We start from the raw sequence: 11,504 nt of genomic DNA, 5'->3' as shown, positions 1-11,504 counted from the left end.
GATAAATGATGATGTACATGATATGTATATGGAAATGACAGAATAAAACCCACTTTTGTAGTGAATACATACCAAGGAAAAAACAATACAATACAAATGTATTTTTAATGCCACTTAAAATAGCTAAGGTAGATCTTATAAGTGATTATATGCAATTTGTATCACAATGAAAAGACTAAAGAAAAAGAAAAAGAGCCTGCTATGACAATGTTAGAAAAGGTGACTGAAGAAAATCCCTTTTCCACATTGGAGAGAATCGTATTTTCTAAAGGCAACTAGACAAATGCTCGTTCCCCAACTTGACACTTTCAGATGACAGCTAAGAATGAAGGAAAGAAGTGTCCACACTGCAGTGAAGTAAAAACAACCAAGAGCCCTGCTCAGGACCCGTGGAGTCTCTCTGGATTGCTAATAACCAGCTGGAAGCTCTGCAACATGGTCAGAAGTTACAATTGCACTTATCCAGGAGCTCAACATGAATGCTGGAGCAACTGGTTCATTTATCGCTTATAATCAGCAGCTTTCTTTCTTGAAGTCAATTTCAGACACCAGCGCATTCACTTTGCAGACTCTTTACAAGAACCGCAGGGCACCTCTAACAGTAGGAACTCGAGGAAAACACTACGATTTCCCCATGGAAGACAACAAAAAGCACCCTATAACAAAACATTAGGCTTCCGGTTCCTTTCTTCCTTTCTACTCTTTTTTTCTTTCTCAAAATAAAACATTGCCAACTGATAATGTGTCAACTCTTAAAAGAGGAGTAGAAAAAATGGCAACATAAAAATATCTGACATACAGTAACGAAGCACACTAACTTACTCCTTGGAGAAGTGTGACTTTGACGCACCTTAGCATTAAACTCCTGCCTTTCTCCGTTACAATCCCAAGGATCTTTCCTAAGCAAAGATATAAGTTCCTCACACAGCACTTTGTTTTTTAAGTGCATGTGTGCAGGGGTGTGTGTGTGTGTGCGCTTGGGCTTATATATCCTAAATCACACACACAGAGCTTCTTTTATATTGCCATCTTTGTTTCACCACCAAGAGTTTCAAAGAATTTGACTTCTCTGAGTCCATTTAATTTTTACAACTTTATTATTTGATTACACTTACTTTTAAAAAAAGTAGAGAAAAAGATTAAAAGAAAATAAGAATTACTCAGTATCTCTTCACAAATACAGTAACAGGGTTATGTATATTCCCTTCTAGTCTTCTTTTTGTACATTTACACACCATTTAAAACAAACAGAATCATAAATGCTTATACCCTTTTCCCTCATTTCATAGCATGAAGTGACCATTTCTCCATGAGAAAACATGATTACCACCTGATTGCTTCATAGCTCAAGTATAACGGAAACACGTTACATCCATCTACCTTCTCGGTATTCAGAATGCTTTGAGTATTTTGTGATGATTGGTAACAGCCATTACATGTGATTCTTTGAATCTCCCCTAACTTCTTAAAGAGAAAATCCTAGCATACCAAAGTGCATTAAGTATATTTAAGCCTCAGATGCATTGTACCAAACCGCCCTTCCGAAAGATGGCGCCAATTTACAACCCTACAGTCCCGTTTCCAGCTCATACTCCGGGAAATGGGTGTTCTCGCCAGACTTCACTGCTGTCAGTTTAACAGGAGAAATGATTGACAAGGTCCGGGCTTGCTTTGTTCTCTTACATTTCTGCAGGCCGTTGTCTTCCTTCTGGGTTCTGGAGGTGTGGGTATCTTGGAGCGCGATGCCTCTCTTTCTATGTTCTTCTTTCCAGGCAAAGGCATGAAGACCACATAACTGCCCTGTTTTTGTTTAAGCAAAATCTCCCAAAGACTAGAAGTAGTAGTAAGTCTCCTCGTGGCGGCCATGCTGTTTTAATGTCTTGGCGGTAAAACAGAACTCTGGGCCATGTTCTGAAAGGAAGGAAGGAGAGATGAAGAGCTACAGGCTGCAGAGAGCATGCTAATGACACCAACACTTCTTTTTTTTTTTTTTTTTGGATGTCGAATGCCGTTTATTGAAAGAGGGAAGAAACCTTAAATACGTACAGGCTTACAGCACAAATGGAGGAACCCCCGGAGGGCAGAAGTTCGCTGTCAATGGTCACATTCCAGACCAATGTTCTATATTCTTGCATCTAAGTAGTTAACTGCCCAAAATGCAGGATACACAACAAGGAACTTCCCTTAAGCATTCAGAAGGGTGGATGACACCAACACTTCTTAACAAGTGAAAACAACAAGAAAAAACATTCAGATTTCTGTGGAGTATAGTAAGGATTCATGAGGCATTATTAAACTCTCCAGATAATTTCTGTGTTCACTAAAATTTAAAAACCACTCATGAGGACTGGCCAGATGGCTCTGGGGGTAAAGGTATTTTCACCAAGCTCGATAGCTTGAGTTCAATCACCAGGACCCACACAGTGGGAAGAGAACCACATGTTCATTATAGAATGAACATCTACATACATACATACATACATAAATTCTAAAAATGTCAACGGAGAAACAAAACAAAATAGCAACAACACTAACCAGACATGGGACTTTAGGAGCAACTTTTAACTCTTGGTTTTTCCTTTTCTTTCTGACAAGTGAGGTTGGTACTGCTCATCTCAGGGAACTGCTCTGAGAATCACTCATGTCCCCCCACTTTGACAGGCATCAGGGTGTACTATATATACCTTCTCCCAGCCTGAATAATTATCATTCACACAACCCCTACCCCTTATCCTTACATCACTGTAAGGTCACTGAAGTTTTAATGTGTCTCAATTGGCAATTCATCATCACTGGGAGTCTTGGGGTAGTCTAAATTTTCTTTGTTTTGGAGATAGGATTTCACTGTGTTGCCCTGGCTGCCGTGAAACTCACTATGTAGTCCGGGCTGTCCCTGAATTCAGAGATTTGCCTGCCTCTGCTGGTATTAAAGGCATGTACTGCCATGCCCTACAGCTGGGGTTTGTTCTCATCTGGAGCTTGACACACAATAGGTAAATGGGTGCTTCTGAAATGAACTAGTGAGTGAATGAATGATACACATTTCAGTGCTTTGATGACTGAAAATATGATTCAGAGTAAGAATTATTAGTACCGGTTTCCTTACTATTCCAGAATGGAGACCTCAGCACTCCATTTTGTCTATTAACCCACTTTAAAGTGCATACTTATAAAGCCATACAATATCAGCTTCAAAAAGATCATTGATTTATGTGGTTGATATAGTGTGCACCCCAATAAACTTATCTGGGGGTCAGAGAACAGAACAGCCTCTACATTAAACATAGAGGTTAGGCAGTGGTAGCACATGACTTTAATCCTAGTATTCCAGAGGCAGAGATCTATCCAGATGGATCTCTGTGAGTTCAAGGCCACACTGGAAACAGCCAGGCATGGTGACTCACACGTTTAATCCCAGCACTTGAGATCTCATATCTTGCTTGGGAAAGACACACACCTTTAATCCCAGTTAAGTGATGGTAGGAAGCAGAAAGGTATATAAGGCCTGAGGACCAGAAACTAGAGGCTGTTAAGCTTTGAGGCTTTTAGCAGCAGTTCAGCTGAGATCTCTTCGGATGAGGACTCAGAGGCTTTAAGTTTGAGGAAACAGGATCAGCTGAGGAGTTGGTAAGGTGAGGTTGGCTGTGGCTTGTTCTGTCTCTCTGATCTTTTAGAATTTACCCCAACATCTGGCTCCAGGTTTTCAATTAATAAGACCTTTTAAAGATTCATTTTACAGATTTATACATGTCTGAGCATGTCTCAGATTTCTTTTTAAGGAACTGACTTGGTGTGTGAAACCATAGTGAGCGGAAGGTCAGCAGGAAGACGGCAAAGTTCGAAACCGGATCCTATTGTGTGAGTCCAACACTGACTCAGAAGTGGCCACAGAGGAACTCAAGTCAGGCCGCTTAGACATTGGTTTGTAAGAAACTGTTTAGTAGTTCAAACCATCATTTTGTAACTGGTAGATTTTTTTTATCTTGTGTCTCGCCTCAAGTTAGGAAAATTACAAGATCATTTTGTACCTCAGCTGTGACAGAACACTTCATGGGAGGAAATTTATGTACTCATTAAATGAACATTTATCTCCAAGGTATCCAGTGTAGAAACCGGTAGGGAAGTCTCCTCTCAGGGAAGACGTTATGAATTATAACCTTCTTGGCTTTCCCAGTCCTAAAGTCTGAGACCCTGTGGTCACAGCGGGGTGCCGCAGCCTGTCTGCACCAGTTCACAGGTGCTACGTTCTAACTCCGGGGTGGCTTCACGTTGGCTGCCCTGAAGCATTCCATGCGAGACAGAAAACACTATTAATCATTCACCACTGCACAATGCCTCCACCATACTGAAACTGTGGCTCATTCCTGAGCTCTTCAGTGGTAATTTCAGGTAGGGACAGCCTCTATCAACCTGTCCCATGCCCTGTCAGTGACTGTCAAGGTATCTAAGAGTACAGATATGCTTGAGGACACCTGGAGGTACTTCCTCTTTGGATAAAAGGGGAAGGTGAAGCTTGAGGCTCCTCGCTACCCCGGTTAATCAAGAGTCACAGAACGTCCAAATAAAAATGACGCTTTCTAAGCTTCCCAGCCAGTTGAAATTATATCCTTAGGATGAATACTGGAGTTGAAAATCTACCAATCTGCAACTTGTCATCTGCTTATCATCATTAACTGTCTTAGTTTCATGTCACATATTTTCCGCTACCATTTTGTTTGATATAGTAAGTAAGAAGTATTGGCTGCAAAGGCCTGTCTGCCCCCTGTACGAATCTACCCAAGAGAAAAGAGCTGGAAATGCCGGAAGCCATAGATATGGAGCACACCAGTCTTCGAACCAAGACATAAAGATAACGCCAGGACCATGTAAAGAACCTGGGACACTAGCTAACAAACCTCCCACCCCAGGCACAGGCAGCACTCTCAGTCAGCAGAGGGAGCAGCAATCAAGGCACGAACAGTTGCTGAAAACAACAACAAAATGCTGACTTGCAGACACCGCACAAGGAGAGGGACCAGACGTGAGGTGAAAACAAGAGAAAATGTGGCGGAAGCCACGGAAGTGGCTGCTTACGGGTGTGAGGCCACTCACCTTCAGGTTACGGAGCGTTTCTGACCATTCCATTGACCCTATTTGAGGTATGGTAGTAAGGAGTAAACTTTTGGCTTTGTTGGCATTTTCTTTCATGGTCTTTAGAACCCCGTCCACTGACACCTTGAGAAAGAAGAGCACAGGGTTTTATTAGCACGAGCTGCTTCTCACAGAATAACTTACCCAACCAAGTCCCTATTTTGCTATGGTGTCAATGTTTGTGGCCCTTCCAAACTCATCTTTAGGAACCTCATCCTCCTTTGAGAGGGTGTCAGGAAGGGGGACTCGGGAATTGATTAGGTCAGGCCAGCAGTGCTCTTAGGAATGGGGTCTGGTATCACAGTGAGCCCCCCACACCAGCTGCTGTGGTTTAAACGAGGATGCCCCCTTAGGCCCATATATTAGGAATGTTTGGTCCCCAGTTGGTGGAACTGTTTGGGAAGGATTAGGAGGTGTGGCCTTGCTGGAGGAGGTGTGTCACTGGGGGGCACTGTAGCTCTCCCTGCCTTACTCTTTCAGACCAAGATATATGTTCTAAGCTACCGTTCCAGGGCCATAACTACCTGCCTGCTCCAATATTCCCTGTCATGATGAACAGGGACTCATCCTCTGAACTGTACACCTCCAGTAAACTCTTCTATAAGATGTCTTGGTTATGGTTCTTATCACAGCAATTTAAAAGTAACTAAAGACACATTATTCGTCATGTGAGTTCAGTGAGAATATGACTACAAAATTGGTCCTCGCCAGACAGACTTGATCTTATAGTTCCTAACCTGCAGAACCATAAAAACAAGGCTTTCCCTTTTTTCCGTCTAGGAGCTCCTTTTAATGGGATTTTCTTATAGCTGCCTAAACAGACTAAAACAGACCTGTGCTGTAAAGTCTGCTCACTCCAAATTCAGTCCCCCGAGCCCCAAACACTACTCTTCATCTTAGGGGAAAGCCTTAGAGCACCTCAACTCTATTTCCGAAAAGCCTGAGAAAACATCACAGATATCAAGAAGCAGCAGCAGCAGCACCCACCACCACCCTTCTTGGTACATAGAAAAACTAATTCCAGCCTAAAACTTGCTGTACTGGATAACCAAACATGAACTAAGTATTCTAAACACACTTTTTTTTAAGGGAAAAAAAAATCAAAAGAATCAAATTATCATCATTTTTATGACTCCTAGTTAATGAACCGGCAGTTAACACCACAAACTAAACCCAAGAACCCACAGGAAAACAAACAAACAAACCGGGACTGAAAAAAATTCCAACCCATTCTGTGTTTCCTGTCACAAAACAGTATCACGATGCTCAATTTCCCTTCCATATCTAGACCCAGCTTCCAATATATGACAGAGACACACGCTATATCAAGATGAAGCTCGCAGCAACCACAGTGTGGGAGACTCAACAGGACCAGGCCCTGGTTCCTGGCTTCCTTTTCCCTCTTCCTTGTCCTGGTTTTGTTTTGTTTTAATTTTAAAACTTAATTTTATTTTGTGAGGCAGGCTCCCACTGGTCTCGAACTCATGATTCTCCTGCTTCTGCCCTGCCAGGCACTGCTATTCAGACATGTACCAACTATGCTTGGCATCTTAGTTTCTTTACAAGAAAAAAAAAAATCACATTGAGGACTAGGGATGTAGCTCAGTGGGAGAATGCTAACCCGGAATAAATTAGGCTCTAAATTGGATCTCAGAAACTGTGTGTGTGTGTGTGTGTGTGTGTGTGTGTGTGTGTGTGTGTATGAGCATGTCACTTAGGACATTTAACTAGGAACTACAATTTTGCTCACGCTTTTGAAATAACAATTATAATTTAATTACTTAACTACTTCCTGCAATGTTTCTGGATTAAAATTATGGAAGCACAGATGAACAGTACTGGGCATAAACTGGCCGGATGACTGGAGAAGGTGCCTGGGCTCCTAAGTGCTCATGCTGTTATCTACCCTTGTGTATGAATGACTGGTTCCTAAAGGGGAAGCTGACCATCAGGCCCAGAATCCTTGCCTTGCTTTATTCCACTTATAAGAAAGCCAAGACTCAGGGACACATGATTACAACTTTGTGTCTCCTCATCCAGGTGGCTTCTACAAACACCAAGAATGTGGTGAGAAAATGTGGGTACCACAGGAGCAGAAGCTCTGCTACAGTGTGGCACACATGTCACATTTTAAGGTGCATTTTAAGTTAAGCCGTTAGATGCAGGGGCTTGTGGCAGCCAGACTTACCATTTATTTATACTTCTTTCCAAATACTTTTCATGGGACTCTGACCTCTCTTTTCTTTGTTCCTGTTGCTGGGATCCATTCAAAATCCCCTTCCTATTGACCCTGTGACTCACAGCAACAACCTAACCCTCACATAGAGGCGGAGCGCAAACCGCCAAGGTTACTTTCTCTGCACGCCCACTCCATGGAGTGACTGTGATAACACACTCCTGTGAATCAGCATTCTCCTAACCACTTATGGTCTGACTCTGGCATGCCTCCCACAGGCTCATGTTTTGAGAGACTGTGGACTCTTTAAGAGGCAGGCTTGGGTTTTTGTAAAAGTGGCTAGTGGCTTGGGCTTTTGTAGGTTGTACTCAGGCCCTGAATTCTGACCCTTCTTGGATCCCTGCTCCTCCTCAGTGGGAACAGTTGTTACCTCTCTTTTCTAATGCTGTCACCCTTTAATACAGTTCCTCGTGTTGTGGTGGCCCCCAACCATGAAACTATTTTCGTTGTTACTTCATAACTGTTAACTTTGCTACTGTTATGAATCATAATGTAAGTATCTGTGTTTTCTGATGGTCTCAGGCAACCCTGATGAAAGGTTGCGACCCACTGGTTGAGAACCACTGCTTTAGGAGGTTGTTGCCTGATGGGTAACTGGGATGATGGTCTTGGAAAGGCACTGCCCCTTCCTTGTTGACTCTAGCTCTCTTTGCTACCTGAGTGTGATTATAGGAGCTGCTATGACCGTCTTCCCCGCCACGTGAACTAGCTGAAACCTTCTGTCCAAAGTCAGAGTCATAACGAAATCACCCTCCCCACCCCCCCCCCCCCGCCCCCTCCATGTCCTGGCTTCATTTCAGAGAAATCAAGTTAAATAACTCGTTGAGTGTCACAAGGAAACTGAGGTGAGTTGAGACCACTCCGGAACCCTGTCACGTCAGGCTGCACATCTGTTTAAAGCACAATGACATGGAGGGCTGTTTGAGTGGATGCCGTGTTTGTGTGTGTCTTTCTTGTGGCGCCTATCATGACTAGTCCTTACCACATGCAGAACTTAGTCCTCTGCTTTCCAGCCCCCAGCTGGCCTAACAACCACCCGAGAGGAGGCGTCTAACTCGAGACTGAGCAGACCATTTCCGGCAGGAAGCAATCTGCCGTCAGGAAGTGATGGGAGCTAATGTTCCCCATTAATTGGAAGCAGCTTCTCTACACCATGAAGCTGGGAGTAGCTAGATATGCTGCCAAGCCAGATACAGTCAGCCTCAAAACTCTCCTATAAATACACAGTGACAAAACCAAAGAATTGGGATTCATTTTTTGCTGCCCAACACCCACACATGGGCAGAGAGATGACAAGACCATGTAACACTGTTTTGTGTATAACTAGACGGAGAGACAGGTGCTCTCTGACACAGCAGCCCTCTAGAAGAGTCAACGCCTCCAAATGCATGTGCTCACTCACCTCTATACTTCTAAAATTCTTTCATGGCTTTTCTTAACTTCTCCATTTTAAAAAGCCTGGCATGGCAGGGCCTTGGTGACTTGAGCCTGTAATCCCAGCTGCTTGGGAGACAGAAGCAGGGGGAGTACCAAGTTCAAGCCAGGATGGGAAACTTAGTGAAAGCCTGACTCAAAATAAAAAGGCAGATTAAGAACATGGCTCAGTGATAGAGTACTTTAGCATATGCGAGGCCCTAAGCTCAATTCTTGGTACTGAGGAAAGAGTTAATAAAGGAGATTGTACGGGCCTATCATTGACACACAACACAAAACAAGAGATCTTGATTTGATCAAGCTGATAAAATTGTGATCAGAAGAAAACTGCCAATAGTCTAGAGATTCAGTAAGAAATATCACTTCTTTGTACAAATCGTGGTACAGTTACGTTTTCGCTTTGAATTAAGAGACCTTTTAGGAAATGTTTACCTTCAAAAGAGGGTGGGGAGGGAGGAGTGGGTAGAGTCATGTGTGGCCATGGTTGGTATCGTGGAACCAGGGTGACCGCTTCACCGAAGCTGACGCTTTCCATGATGAAAATGCTGTCTTGGGAGGCCCAACTTCAGTTCTAGGCCCAACACCTTCAAGTCCTGGCTGGGCCTTGCTCTGCTCCCTGTCCAGTATCCCCCATCGACCTGTCTGCAATCCTTACCACAGTCCACGGCCCTGCCACGGCTCATCCTGCCCTCTCTCCACTGCTCCCTCTCTGGGTGTCTCTCAATCCTGCCCATCTTATCACACTGCCAAGCAGCACTCACAGACTTTAAATATTTGGTCCAGGCAACTCGAAACACTCAGCACTATTCCTTTCTAACCCTTTGCTTAGCCTCTGTGGTGGTTTGAGTAGGAATACATACAGGCTCAAATATTTGAATGGTTGGACATCCGAGAATGGAACTTGAGAGGGATCAGGAGGTGTGGCCTTGTTAGAAGAAGCCACTAGGGGTGGTTCTGGGGTTTCAGAAGCCCAAGGCAGGCCCAGTGGCTCTCTCTCTTCTTGTTGCCTGGGGATCAGCATTTATCTGCCAGCATCGTATCTGCCTGTGTGCTGCCATTCTCCCTACCATGAAGGACAATGGACAAAACCTCTGAATATCCTGACTAAGATAACAACCTCCACCTTCCACAAACAGAATGCTGGCTCCTTAAAGAACATGTATTTGCTGGCATAGTCTCAGGCTGAGCACAGCATCCAGCCACAGTACATTGAACAGGATAGGGACTCAGGGTTTTCTTACTAGGATTTCTTTCTCCATGAAAATAAGCAGAATAAACAACAGCACAAGGAAACAACACTCAAAGTATATCTTTACCTTTAAAGGCAGGCCCAAGCCTCGATGATTCTCAACACATCTACATACGTACAATGTCAATCATGATTGATTCTCAGATAAGCACCTCCCCACCCCCCATGGAAGATCTTATCTTCTAATAGGAACTACAGGAAATAGCTTATAAAGCCGAATGAAAACTTAAAAATGCTGTAGAAAGGACCTTCCCAAGATGAATCCAAAGAAAATCAATGAATGAGACATTCTTTTAACAACTCATGGCACCCAGAAGTCGATACCACACATGGTCAGAGGAGACTTGCACTCACCGCTTCTTCATGCTCCTTCCAACAATCATAATCGGTTGCCATGGCAATGCTTGCATAGCAAATTCCAGCCTCCTTAGCAAGCACCACCTCTGGAACTGTAGTCATATTGATAACATCCGCACCCCAAGTGCGGAATACAAAGCTTTCTGCCCGAGAGCTGAAACGAGGTCCCTCAATTGTGACTATTGTCCCCTTTGAATGGCATCGAAGTCCAAGCTTCTTAGCTGTTTCTATGAGGACCTGAAAAAGGAAGAACCAGTCTCAAATCACACAAACCTACATTCGGTATAAGATTTTATTTTTCTATGACGCTTAGCAAACTAATCACCTACAGCAGACTCTTACTACAATGTTCTTAGGGGAAACCTAGACCACGGAAAGATACTGTCTAGCTCCATACCCACACACTCCTACTGTCCAGGTCCACTGCACACATAGCTCATAGCTTTTAGAGAAAACAGCAGATTTGGATTTATGTGCTTGAATCTCATTCCCTTTTGAAGAACTTAGAAAGGCTAAGCCAGGGCTTCAGTCTGGACGTGCGTCATAGGTTTCTATTTCCATCACACTTGCTCAGCTAAGGTATCACTTGTCACGCACAGATCAAAGTGCTGGCCAGGTGCCAGGTTCCAAGGTGCAGGGCTGTATAGCCACAGACTCTGTGGTCTTCTGGAAAGCTTTGTAGAAAGTCATTTTTCTTTAGCTTGCTGCCCCTCCGAGACCATATGGTGAAATGAGAATGGTTGTCCTGAATTTTTCTTTCCAGAGACCGACTTATCTGGGCATTCATTACTTGTTACTGTAAGGCCATACACAGGTTGTTTTTTTTTTTTGTTTTTGTTTTTTTTTGTTTTTTTCTTCTTCTTTTAAAGAAACATTAAAGTTTCCTGGGGTTGGAGAGATGGCTCAGCAGATAGCATGTTTCTGCTTAAAATAACTGAGAGTGGAGGTATTATTAGCAATGGGAAACAACTCCCCGTGAAGCCACTGCATTTCAAAACTAAAGCTGAGGGAGGAAGAGGAATTACTACCCGGCCAACTACAGCAGACAGATAGCACACCAAGACTTTATACTTTATTCTGGTCTATCTGTCAGAGACT

The 11,504-nt window shown here is 43.5% G+C and overlaps 1 protein-coding gene across 1 annotated transcript in view; it reads right to left on the bottom strand.

Annotated features, from left to right (window-relative positions):
• Nucleotides 1-1,485: 1,485 nt before the first annotated feature.
• LOC114698359 (methylthioadenosine phosphorylase) overlaps nucleotides 1,486-11,504 on the bottom strand; it is a 40,064-nt gene continuing 30,045 nt past the window's right edge. Inside the window, exons 6-8 of the mRNA XM_028877018.2 lie at nucleotides 10,404-10,643; nucleotides 5,092-5,214; nucleotides 1,486-1,911 (exon numbers count right to left, since the gene is read on the bottom strand). Of these exons, the coding sequence (XP_028732851.2) occupies nucleotides 1,873-1,911; nucleotides 5,092-5,214; nucleotides 10,404-10,643 (402 nt within the window). The 3' untranslated portion in view covers nucleotides 1,486-1,872. The remainder of the gene's footprint in view (nucleotides 1,912-5,091; nucleotides 5,215-10,403; nucleotides 10,644-11,504) is intronic.

This window comes from Peromyscus leucopus, chromosome 2 (genome assembly GCF_004664715.2).
Source record: "Peromyscus leucopus breed LL Stock chromosome 2, UCI_PerLeu_2.1, whole genome shotgun sequence".
Classification (NCBI taxonomy): domain Eukaryota; kingdom Metazoa; phylum Chordata; class Mammalia; order Rodentia; family Cricetidae; genus Peromyscus; species Peromyscus leucopus.
This window is presented reverse-complemented; position numbering and strand designations above follow the sequence as displayed.